The following is a 13,715-nucleotide window of genomic DNA, read 5'->3' on the forward strand; positions in this document are numbered from 1 at the left end:
AAAACTTGGATCTTATCAAAATCAGTGAACTGCATACAGTCTGTACTAAAATTTCATTAACAAAATTGATAAATAAAAATAAAACTAAATAAAATGCATTTACTAAAATGAAAAAAATGTAACTCTGAGGTAGACAAATTGACAAATGAGCTCTTATATCATATACTGGTATTTTAGGTATGATCAAGCAATTCAGATTTTAAAGGTAAAGGGAGCTAATTTCTTTATGAAAAGGTAGCAAGCATAAACAGTAAAGCTGCTTGACTGTTAATATGCTGGCATGTTCAATTCAGACCTTTTTCAAATTTGCTTTGGCCATCCATCCACTCTGAAATGGCATTTTCTTCCAACAAAAAACATAATTGCAAAAACATTCCCCAAACTATGTAAACTGAAAACAACAGGTCTCGCTTAGCAGTGTGAATGGGGAAAATTGAGCACTTCGAAAACTCTGATGTATTATTGCTATTTATTTATTTTAATTTTATTGTAATCATTCCATACAAATCGATCAATTTTTACAAAAATTAGGATTGAAAACAAGTCGATAAGTAAGTCGATAGCAATAAGTATTATTGCTATTTAATTAGGCACTGACTTCGGTTTGTACTGGTAATTACTTATGTGATCTCAACCTTACTTTCAGGATTGGTCTGTTCTAACTTCTCTGCATTAGATGACGGGTATTGCACCTTTACACAGTCAAATATTTTACATTATTTATCTTAGCAGGACCCCCGGTCTAAATTTTTCAAGGCTCTGACAACATTATACTAGGTTGTAGTCTTCAGAAGGAGTTCCACTTTCTTTTATGTCCAGATGAAGAAGTCTGTTTAATTTTTGTCCTTATTTTTCCAATTTACTTTGGGTTTGTTACAAAAATAACCGATGTACTTACTGTTAAACCACATTAGCCTAATCAGCAAAATCTATGCATTATTGGTGTTTCTGTGCAAATGACAAACATTTGTCCGTATAACAATATGAAAACACCAGTGCGAATGAAAACGTTTTGAAATGAAAATGGTATTTTCAAATTTTTCAATGTTAGTGTGGACTAAGCCTCAGTAATACCAAAAATACATAGAGAAGAGGTTTTAAGAATGGTAGTTTCACATTTAGTCTTCTTATTGTAATTTTAATTATAGGTTTCTAGTATTTTTGATTTAAATAGATATAAAATACTGCAATTATGTACTGTAAGTAAGGGTGATGGGATAAAACCTCATGGAAAAGTTAAATTTATCATTACTAAGAAAGTATTAGTATTAAGAAAGAAACAGCAGTTGTGAGATTACACTTCTTCAATACATTTTAGAAATATTTCTATTTGTTTTCTTCATAGGACATACATTTGTTTTTAAGAAATTTAATATGCAGTAAAAAGTTCATTATAATACTAAACAGCCACAATGGAGGAATCCTTTTCAGTATGACTGACTGAATACTATTAAGAGTACTGCATAAGAAGTAAGACAATCTGCCTTGACTGACTTCTGGTGTCTTGCTGTCCATTCATTTCTATAGTCTCAAAAAAATGATCAATAAAGTATACAAAAAATATTCATTGGTGTTATAATAACAATTTTATTAAGACTAAATGCATACAAGCAATTGCGTATATGTTTTAGAAAGAAATATTCTTATGTGGCATAGGGATATGCATTTTTCTGATATACAATTAAACAGCCAGCTTTCACTTAATTTATTATAAAGTGCTCTCAAAAAATGAAAAGACAAAATAACAATAATGATGTTTTACCCTTTTTCTGTGTATAACAAATGTAAGATGAATAAGAATTTGTCTTTTAACTTCAAATAAATTATGATATACAGTAGAAAATGCACAACATGGACAGGGATTGTTCCATATACAGCGGAATTAAAATCTACTGATGTGTGAATCAAATTTCAAAAGAAACACACTGTAAAAATACATTAACTGTATATGTACATATAATATGCTTAAAGCTGTTTTTAGTTTTGTAATATGATTCCCAAAAAAGTATAGTACTTCTACTTTTGGCAGTATATACAGAATACAAATATTGCAGCTGAAAACTGAACTCTTTTTATATTGAAATAAGCCATTTTTTATGCACTAAAAACGTATTATATTTGATCAAAAAGGCACTTTGATCCAGAAATCATTACATTCACCATTGGCCTATCCAATACACTTAATATCTACAGGTATAACTGTAATTCAATTATTTTGGAACTGCAAAAATAAGGCTTGTTTATCCACTTCTTTAATTTGCTTAAAACTGTCTAGATTAAATATATAATACATCTATAAATCTCTGAAAATTGTCTCTTGCTCTCTAAAGTATTTACTGAACATGAAATAACCTTCCCTTAAGTTGACCTAACAAAACGCAAGCACAAAAATATTTTATAACTTAAAGAAGACAGTCAAGTTAGAGCCACAATTTTATATAAATAAAAATTTAAAAGTGCCTTTAAACGTTAACAACATCTAAAACTGTAATCAGAAAACATTATTTAATGTAAATTTCCATACTTACTAATGGTGGGCATTTCACTACTAACTACAATGACAAATATTTTCATGCAATGCTGTGGCACAGTTCTTAATGTAAACACAGAAGCAAAGCTAGTCTAATGTGTTTAACTTCAGGTAGTTTGCATTTAAAGTGGCTAAGACAGTTTGCATTCTTCTTTACTCTTCCCTTTGGATTTCTTGTTTAATTTGGCTTGTTCCTGCTTACCACTATCCTGCTTATTTTCTGATTCAATTTGTGACAATTCCTCTAGTTCTCCATCCCCATTATCTACCTCAGGAAGAGGTTTGGTGTTATTTGTGTCATTTTCCATCAGTTCAGGAAGAGTTCCACTCTCCTCTTTGCTTGGTGATGTTGCCACATATGCAGTTTCTGTGTTGCTCTGCTGTGAACTTCCTTTGTCATTTATTTTCTCTAAGTTTATTTCTCTATCTTTGTCCTGCATCTCAGTTTCATCATTTGATTTAAAAACTGAGCTACTTTCATTTATTTCCACAAATTGCCCAGAAACTTCAGAATTTTCCAAAGTAACTGTTGCCTCATCATCAAATTGAAATGAATCCCCCTCCTCATGTTCATCTTGATCATCTCCCTCAATGCCCATATTAATTTCTTCTACATTAATATTTTTATCTGCTTTTCCTTCAACAGAGGTATCCTCCTTCATATGTTCTAAATGGCCTATCCCAATCACATTTTCTTCTTTTAAATTAACAGGATCTTTTTCAGATTGGAAAGCTGTCTTTGCTGATGCTGTATCGGATATGATTACTTCATCTTGTGGTTTTCCTGTTTCTGAAAGATTACTGACCTCCTTTGGTTCTGTGCTATAGCATGTTTCACAAACTTCTTTGCTACTGTCAGACAGTGCAATGCTATCTTTAGCTTTATCTCCTTCTCCACCCAAAGTATGAACTGAAAAATGTATCTCCTCCTCTGACTTCTCAGAGATATCCATGGAATCACTAAAATAGTCTTTGTACATGTCTGCCGATGGTTTGCTTTCCAATTCTTGTTTTTCGCCACTCTGTACTAACTGATTACTACTTTCAGGATCTAACTTTTCTTCCTCTGCTGGATGGTGCATAACTATCAAGTTTTGCTCTAGATTTTCAAGACTGTCATAGACAGGAAGTATATCTGGTACTCCATCTTCAATTGACCCATATTTTATATTGTTCTGCATATTCATATCATCAGCTTGATGTTTAGCATTTTCCTCATTTGTAAAAGTTTGAACATCCATCTTGCAAGACTCATCAGTGTCAATCTTACACTCTGTTTGCAGCTCTATTGAGGACTCCTTCTCCATACTTAATGAATCCAGTTTCCATTTAATTGGCAAATCATTAATATTGTTATTTGATTCTGTGCTTTCTCCTTCTTCATTACTGGTTTGTAATGTAACATCATGCCCTGGAGCTTGTTTATATTTATCAGTAAAGCTACTTAAACTTGCTTCCACTTTGACAATGGCAGGTACTGTAAGGTCACTTACGTTCTCTGACAAACTGAGTTTCTCAATACTTTGTAATGCCTGATTACAGACAGGACTTTCACAGTTAATCACTTTCAAGTGAGACACCGTAACTTCTTGATTCTGCTCAGACATGTTATGGAGGCAACATTTGTCTGAAGATTCATGTAGATTGTGGCACTCTAAATGCTGGTGGTCACTTTTATTTTCTGTGTCATACATAAACATTTGTTGAGTCATCAGTTCAGACTCTTGTTTTTCTTTTTCAACTGAACTACCAAAAGCAATACAATCATCCTGGGAAGTGTCTATAATTTTTGATAACTCAACCTCCTTATTCTTTAGTTGTTCATTCATGCTTTGTACATCAACAATTTCTTCTATTGTGTTAGTTTGTGAAATATCCACATTAACTGGTGGCTGATCAGAATGATATCTTTGAAAGTATAAACCATAATTTTCCTTTTCTGCTCTATAAGGCATTTTGAGATCTTCAACATCATCTGGTAAAGTAAGGTTCACATCTTTAGAAGTACATTTTGTCAACAGCTCATTGATACTGTTGGATTCAATTACTTTATCTTTCATCACAGAAGGCTCTTCTTTAATATTTTCTTCATCCTTTTTATTCACCTCTGAACTCAGTTTTTCTTCTTCTAAATTACTTGCTAAATCACATATCTCCATGGCAATATGTTTAGTTTTAGTCATGACACTCACATTCTCTGCATCATCTTTCAAATCTTCACTGGAATTTTTCTGTTCTTGAACGTAACCACAAGCTACAGGTATATTCAAATCTTCACAGTTTTGAAATTCATCTTTTTTTATTTCACTTTGTTTTGAGGGAATACCGTCTTCAGTGTGATCTTTTTTCTCTGTAGGACCACTGACCGATATCAGGATGGCATCTTTCACCACAGCCCTTAACTTAAGATCAGAGGTGGCTTGATTTTCAAATCCTTCCAGTTGTAAATTACTTTGTGAATCATCCACTATACCTGGATCATAGCTGTCACAGACAATGTCTTCATTGACTTTCACTTCTGAACTGTAACTCACAGGACTTGCTTGTTCGCAATTTGGTGACATTTGATTATTGTCTTTAGCATTATTTTTGTCACCTTCTTCACTACTTTGCAAATAATCATCTTCTAATATTGTTTGCTGATTTTCAGCTTCCTCGTTATTGGTTACTATAACAAGATTTGTTTTACAGGAAATAGTTTCCTTCATTGCTTGAGCACCATCCTCTTGATCATCACACTCCTGCATAGTCACTTCTGAATAAGCTGACTTTTCTTGATGGGTTTCTCTGTTGGCTTTACCATTCTTTGCATTTATTTCTTTACACTGATTGGGATCACCTGCTGCTTTGTAATCTTTTATTTCCATCACAAACTCATTGCAGACAGCTGTGATAATTTCTTTCACAATCTTTTCAGATACCTCTAAAAAGATTTGATGAGATTTTTCAGTCTCTGCTAAATTCTCTCTATTCTCCACAAGTTCTTTAACCTTTGGTTCTTCAAGAAAACAGATTATTTGCTTAGTTTCACACATGGTGTTCACTTTATCCTCTGCAATGCTTAAAGTCAAATCAGCTTGTTCTAGGAGCCGTTTATCTTCATTTTCAGTAGCCACAGTTTTGACAACATTGCTTAAGTCATTGTTATATTTAACATCTGATTCCACAGCCAGATTATCTGAGAAATTATTTCTGTCATCATTTGAGGGTAAAATGGCATTGTCTGCTTTCAATGTAGTTTTATCTTCCAAGCAAACCTTTACAACAATATTTTCTACAGTATTGTTTAATTTTAAAGCTTCAGATTCTATGCTGTCAGCTCCTTGGCTTTGATTTTTACTACTTCTATCTTCTGTGAATCTATCTACTGAATTTTCACTGCCCCTGAGGTCTTCAAAACAAACTGAAACTAAAGGCCCTTCTAAGAGCAGAACTCCTTCTTTGCCACACTCCTGTCCAATGTTTCTGCATTCATCTAGGGTTATGTTTAGATTGGGATCAAGTGATGATAAATTTTCTGTCTTGTTCTGAAAAAACTCTTTTGAGTCTATATTTCTGCCTTCACTTACATCACTATTATTTTTATTCTGTATGTGGCCAACACTGGAGTTTGATCCACAAAGGTGCACACTCTGACCTACATTTTGAAAGCTATCACTAAATTCATTTGTTGTTACTTTTTCACCAGACACACATTCCTGTTCAAGTCTTAATTCCCTGTCTAAATGTACTCTCTGGTCAGCTTTATCTAATAATTTAAGAGACTTCTCATCGGAATCTTGAATTAATTTATTTTCGCACAAGCCTGTGTCTGGAGATGCATTTAAATTAACAGCACCCTGCAAAGAACCTCCACTCACGTTTTTAAATAATTCATGTTTGTGCAACTTTTCATTAGTATTCGGCTCATCAATAATATTCTCTATTTCAGATTTTAATACATCTTGGTAATTTTTGTCACCATCCCCAGTAATTACATTTACTGCATGCATTCTCATTCTATCTTCATTTGCAGAGGATTCATTAAGCAATGAAGTAGACTCTATAACATTTGGAACATAAGAGGGCAAACTATCATTCGTTAGGTCATTTGGGTTAAATTCACTGTTTTTAATAAATGTGTCTTCTGTCTCTGAACATGTAGGTGAAAAACATTTAGTTTGATCTTCTTCCTGATTATCTTCCAAGTCATAACATTTGTCAGTAATGGATATAACAGATGAAGACTCTTCATTCTTAAGCAAATTCTCTTGAGTCTTTTTGTTGAAGGATTCTTCTTTCATCTCTCTATCATCTACTGATGAATCACGTGTTCCACCTTCACTTCTGGGACTTGGCATTATTTCCCTTTTATCATCATCCACCCTCTCCACTTCCTCACGTTTTCCTAAAAGACCATTGAAAAGGTTTGAAGGGTGCACACTCTAAGTGGCAACCACAGACACTTTCAGTGGAGGCGCCAAGCTCAGTGAAAGAAAAGGAGAAGGAGAAAATCACTGAAGAAAAATCAGCAGTGCAAGAAAAAGAAAAAGGACTGACCGCTACTTAAAATTAATTTGAAAAATACGGTTAAATCAAAGATGCAACATTGTATAATTTATAGTAAAATAATTAGGAAATCAATTCAAATTTTACTTTCAATTGTTTAATTACTCTATAATGAATTATTAATTACATCCTCTAAATTTTTATGTGCAAACACCACCATAATGAGAGCAGGTGAAATTCTTCACTCAAATCTATACATCCATTTTCTGAGTCTCTTTTATAATGAGGAGTCATGAGGAACCAGAGTTTATCAGGATGGGATTACGCACATGGCAGGAACTAACCATGGACAGATGACAGTCCTTGCTTGGATTAACATTTAAATACAAACACACATTCTCTCACACCAGGGCAATTTAAATGTTACCAATTAATCTAACTTTGAGATCATTGGGAATTGGAAGTAAATTGAAGAACCCACAGAAAACCCATACAGGCACACAGACTGTGACTGAGTTGCGATTTAAATCTACAGGGTGGTCCAGATCTAATTAGGCAGATCCAGATCATCTGGATGACTTTGATTTATGTGGGGATGATTCCAGTTAGGTGCAAAGACAATTCTTCATGTTGTCAGTTCGCACACGATGGTCTGGGATTTTTTGGGTGATTTTCTATGTAATAAACTTAATTTATTATATAATTATAAGTTACAGCGTAATGAAAATTGCATAATTAGATCTTGACCACCCTATAGATACCTTGAGGAGTAAGATGGTACCATCCTACTTAATCATAGTACTAAATTTATAATTTATATAAGAGATTACTAATGTTATTTTTCATCAGTCCTGTATACCATCAAAAAAGTGATTCTTTGAAGAATTGCATGAGATGTTATTGCTTAAATTATTTAGTTAAATATTAGTAATTATTAATTGCTTAGCTGGAAGAAAAGAAACTAATTAATTACTACTGTGAAGAAAACCAAGAAAGGTAGAAGATGCAAATGCAATGATACATAGTTCATTCAAGCACAAGAGAAGCAGAAACACCTCATAATAATCAGCATATTTTAAAAATCTACACAAGATCTCTTACCAATAACCCCATCCGGTGACTGAGAACCCTGAGCAGAATCCTGAATTTCCATTGTTACAGTTTCTGATTCAGCAGGACCATCAATAATAATGCTTCCTGCTTCTCCATTTGTGGTCACCTCTAAACCAGGGACTATTCCATGTTTCTAGACAATATGAAAATAATAACAAAGAGTACTCTACATTAAGGTATAATACAATTTTAGTTACATTTTTACCAAAAAAACACTATTGATATTATAGAATAACTTCCACATGTCAATGCATAAAACAATATTTCTGAAAAACAATGAAATGAAAAATTATTTTCACACAACATATGTGTTATTTTACTTTTTGACTATGATTCCCGTTTATTAAACTATCTGGTGGCATTATCAAATGACTGAAAGCAGCAGAAGTCCTACAAATCCTTTACTTGTATTTGATTTGGCCACATTTATTACCTTTAATAAATCCTTCAGCATCACCACCTCTTCTCGTAGCTCATCACGTTCATTTCTTATTGCATCTGCATATTCTTTTTGTCTTTCTAATGCCTGAATGGTACCCATGAGAGGAAGGGAAAAGCAAAGTGAAGGACAAAGAAGAATCGAAGCCACATAACAAAGAGATGCAAGCCAAGGCAAGAAAGACGGGAAAACTGAGTCTGACATCTAATAAACTGTCTTAGTATATCATTGCCTCATGACAATTTATTGGTTTACAAATATAAATAAGAGTGATTAATATCTTAGTTAATTTATGTAAAAACATACTGTAGAATAGTAACACTAATGGTTATCAATGGTAGTTTTACCACTGTACAGTTTCTTATATTTTAATGTATTTTTTATTTTATTAATATTCAAGTTGCAGTTTCTTAAAAACATTTCACCAAGTTAAAAAACTTTTTTATTTAGAGATAATGAATTGTAACGAGCTTCATGGTTACTGCTTTAACTAAATCCACACTTGCCCTGTCAAAAATGTTAAGGTTGTTTAAAGTTTAACTCATTTTAAGAAGCCTAATAGTCTATGCCTTAAAACGACTACTAATGATGAATTTGTTTTTTTGATTCATGCTTCTATTTATTGGGCACTTTGTCAGATTTCTTCTTAAATATGGCATTAATTCTACAAAAGTAGATGGTTGTGATTGGAAAGACGAGAACAAATTAATCAAATGGGACTAAATGTTAATTTAATATATATTTATTTAAAATGTGGGTTAAAATGTAACAAAAACAAAAGTTACTTCTAATTTTAAAAAACACACAAATACAATTTGCACCTTGCACTTCTCTACTAAAATTTGATAATCATGATTATTATATACCATACCCCTATTTTTTTATCCTTCCATTCAATGGTTTCCTGTAGGTCAGATATTTCCCTAACATAACTTTCTTGCTTGAGGTGTAGTTGTCGAACTTCCTGCCATATAAAAAGATGTCAGAAAAGAAGGAAAAAAGTGTTCAGGAAGAAATGAAGGTAAGCACAAAGGAAACAGGCAGCACAATAATATTCAGAAACAAGGCAGTACATACCTACCATAAGCATAATAGTAAAGGCAAAATTGATGTTAAAATTTTATTATGGATTTGAAATAAAAATACAAAAGTACAGCATTCACATTTTATTGAAATGTATTCCTAAAAATGAAAGTTTTTAAGTTTGGAAGAATTAGATTTTTTTTTTTGCTTATCCCCTCATTTCAACTGAGCATAAATAACAGATTAGCTTTCCTGTTTGTTTAGGTTTTCCGACTTCAAAAACAAACAGCTGAGACAACAGCAAAGTATAAATCCAACCTTCCATAATCACAGATCTTACAGGTGCCCACAATCATGCAAAATGAAACATGACCAAAAAATAATGCCTAAGAAAGCTATGGGGAGTGATTTGCTTATAATATTCAGTTATGAATATACTGTATGTATCATTTTATTTATTTACTACTTACAGCTAACAATTCTTCAGTTTGTTGAAGTGTTTTCTTCATCTCACTGAACTGGAACTGTAGTACACTGTGGGCATGCCTTTCTCGTTCATATTGCTAAGGAGAAAAGCATACAAAATTAAGACTATTTCAAATTGAATGGTTACTCAGACTGCCAAACTGTCCATCTTAAAGTGTCATTATTTCTTTCTTGCTTTCCTTATTTCCTGTCTCAGCAGTATACAAACCTTTCTGCATATCTATGTACCTACATATCTATCTTTCCACCTACTTATTTTAAGAAAATTGATTAACCTGGTAAGTTATCTGTAACAAAGCACTGACAGACAAAGACATATAATTAATGCTTCAACAAACATATTTATATTATACACACAGTGAAGTATAAACAGAGATACTGAAGTTTATTCAAGAAAATGACAGTTTAGACAAGATGGAAGCACTTGTGTATTAATCGTTTTCTTCATTTATTATATTCAAATTGTGACTGCTTAAAGTCTCAGTTATACAGTCACGTGTGAGTGCCTTTAGGCTGGGAAGGATGGCAAATAAAATATTACATAAATGTCCAGGAACCTTTTAAAGATACCAGTATTTTTGATCAATTATATCTAAGATTTTGCAACTTTCATTTTATTTATCAGCTTGCACAGAGGCATGTGCTTTTGCTATAATTCAATGTATCTCTTCAGTTATGGTACGTATACTGCCATATATGCAAATAAAAATGTTGTCCTTGTGTTTGTGGGTTGGGGGTATCAGTTTGAAGAGGTTGGGGAGACAGTACCAAAATGTTCTTTTAAAGTGGTACTTTTCGATTTAAAAAAATATGCATACCTAAGTTAGTTTTTTTAAATAAAAATACTAATGCAAAACAATAACAATGCATGTAAATACAAATTAATTTCTCTGTTGGTAAATCTTTAACTATAAAGAAAAGAACTTGAACCTGGGGGAAAATACATCAGGTACTGTTAAAAATGCTTTTGTAGTTTACTTTAAATGAAAAGTTGCACAAATATTCTGATATATATGTCATGTGCAAAGAAACCAAAGTAAGTTTACATCAGGCACTTAAGGAAATATGTGCTCTCCAGCAGACTGCTCATGATAAATGTAAAATTATGGAGCCAAGTGTGGACAGCAGTATCCACAATATAGTTTTATATGTTGCACAGAGAACATTACATTTTGATATTATCATGTCATTCAAAGCCTTCATAGGTTTTTAACCATTTTAGGTAGGACTGCTGACATCTATTCAAATTGTAAGAAAATAAAATAATTTACTCTGCTTTTGGATCATTGGGTGACTTATTGATAATCTTTGTCAGAGACACTGTGAAAGCATGGTTGAGTGAGAGTACACGGTACAATGGCCACGACAAACAGTTAGCAGTGTTATTCTGCAATATCATAAAACAAAAAAAAAATTTGTATCTATGTGGGGCAGATAACATGGAGATTTTTTGTTACACTTTCTGTAATTATCTGTTTTACTCTGAGAGCACCAATATGTTAAAACCCTGCTAAAGTTCTTTTAAAATTGTATTTTTACAGAAAATAAAAAAAAAATTAAAAAGTTATTCTAAAAAAATCTTAATTCCTGATTATATAATCACAGTATTTACCACATAATTGCCTACACTCAAAACAGACTAAAAAAATTAAAATCGAGACACTTACTTTAGATTTTTCTTCATACTCGCGCCTCGTCTCTGCAAGTTGTTCTTCCAACTCAATTAATGAGTCCTTTAGTGTGTCCACTTGAAAAAGGAGGTTTGTTTTCTCATTGTCAAGTTGAGCATTGGACACCATTGCTTTCCGATACTTCTCTTCAACTTCAGCTAAGGAGTCCTTAAAAATTTAAAACAAAATTTATAACATATAATATATATTTTAATTGAGTATTTTGTCAACCTGCTGTGAATTAAAAATAATAAAAACTGAAAATAAAGCAAGATTATTATTATTATTATAAAGAATATTTCCATATTAATTAAATTACATGAATTACAAAAAGGTAAACTACCCCTCATTGATAAACTTAAATTGCTAAATAACAACAAATAACAGAAAAATGATAAGATTCATTTAAAAACAAATGTTCTACAAGAAATGGTAGCCAAAACTGTGCAACACACACAGGTTTGCCTAAACTGAAGTATCATATTGGTCCATTATGACAATAAGTTATACTTGATTTATTATATGGTAAAATATCTGCATTTTTGAAAGTCACTAATATGGTATGACTTTATGATAAACAGTTTTTATATGCATTAATTTGAAGAGTATCATTCCTGTTAGCTCTCGACTAGGAGGCTAATGGTGCTTATATTGTGTTATTGGTCAAGTATATAATGGGATAAAATACTTTCCCACATTTTTTTAATAGAATGCCTTGCAGTGTTTCAATGTGCTGTATCTATAGCCTTGGGCAATTTCTGACATTCATTCAGTCACCATTCAGACCAAAGCACAGAACACCTCCACTATTAAACACGATTTCACGGTCAAAAAGATCTGGACGCAACACTATTAACACTAGAATTACCAGAGCCTACGAAAAAACTCGTAATTCCGTCCCACCTTAAACTGCTTCTTAAATCCCTTCACACCTCTCCGCCAGCGTCCTTTGTCTTCTAAATGCGCTGATAAAGAGTAGCTTGGAGCAGCCAGCTATTCCATCCCCCCACCAATTTAGAACGTGCACGAACTTCTCTCAGCTCAGGCCTTGATTGAGTATCTGGGAGTGAAGTGGAGTTTTAGAGTGGAAATAATAGATTGTTATTTGGAACACACGCATTTCATGTCTGTTCCGTTTCTACAGTAATCTGTGGCAACACATTGTTAAAACAGAAATGTTTTTTATATTCTAGTAGTAGATGACAAAATGTAGGCATAAACTATATAGTGTATGAAGCCTGAAGTCCAAATAGCAAAGAAACATTTTCACAAGAATAACACAATTGCGCTTTTATTCAAAAATATAACTGCAGAAACAAAAAGCCGCCTTAACATGCGACATTGACAGCAGTTTATTGTAACTGCCTCTGTGGTTCAATAGACTCAGCCCCCGCTTTGGAATCAAGAGGTCACGAGTTCGATCCTGCGCCCCTCCGTTTTGAGAAGTAAACTGCTCTTAGTCTTACTGTTTTAGAATAAAAGCATACATTTGATTTCAGTCTGTAACAGCCGGTGCAATTTATGATTCTTTGTAAAGGTTAGCTTTTTTTTTTAAAATTTTTTATTCACTTTTCATTCTCTCAGTCGCGTTCAGAATCAATCCATACAACTAAAGACGCACTATACCTCTGCAGTGTACCACGATGCATACTAACGCCAAAACCCCCATCCCCGGGTTCTGACACACAAACGCTGGCGAAGCTGCCTTCTTCGTATCTCACCGTCACTTGCTTTTCTTTTTTCAGTTTTATTGAGTGTTCCTGCCAGTCCCCGCATGTTGCTGTATGCAGGATATTTTCACATGTATTGTCTCTTTCTTTCAGGTGTGTAATAGAAACCACAGCATAGAGAGAAGTGTGTACATTGCTTCTTACAGGAAAAGGCGATGGAAAAAGTGCACTTGAATAAAAGTGCACTTTTGTTATACTTTTACACCAATATATATTCCTGTGTTTGAACGACACGG

The 13,715-nt window shown here is 32.9% G+C and overlaps 1 protein-coding gene across 23 annotated transcripts in view; it reads right to left on the bottom strand.

Moving 5' to 3' along the window:
- The window catches only part of LOC120531004 (leucine-rich repeat flightless-interacting protein 2-like), a 273,630-nt gene that overhangs the window by 15,079 nt on the left and 244,836 nt on the right, over positions 1-13,715 (bottom strand). For 21 of the 23 annotated variants that reach the window (XM_039755918.1, XM_039755923.1, XM_039755922.1 and 18 more), the window contains 6 exons: positions 11,747-11,917; positions 10,064-10,156; positions 9,442-9,534; positions 8,565-8,657; positions 8,120-8,264; positions 1,568-6,917 (listed from right to left, as the gene is read on the bottom strand). In XM_039755918.1, coding sequence (XP_039611852.1) covers positions 2,662-6,917; positions 8,120-8,264; positions 8,565-8,657; positions 9,442-9,534; positions 10,064-10,156; positions 11,747-11,917 — 4,851 coding nt within the window. In that variant the 3' untranslated portion in view covers positions 1,568-2,661. Of the gene's footprint in view, positions 1-1,567; positions 6,918-8,119; positions 8,265-8,564; positions 8,658-9,441; positions 9,535-10,063; positions 10,157-11,746; positions 11,918-13,715 lie in introns of those variants that run through there. The other 2 variants (XM_039755924.1, XM_039755914.1) reach the window with 2 other exon arrangements.

Source organism: Polypterus senegalus, chromosome 6 (assembly GCF_016835505.1).
Source record: "Polypterus senegalus isolate Bchr_013 chromosome 6, ASM1683550v1, whole genome shotgun sequence".
Taxonomy (NCBI): Eukaryota; Metazoa; Chordata; class Cladistia; order Polypteriformes; family Polypteridae; genus Polypterus; species Polypterus senegalus.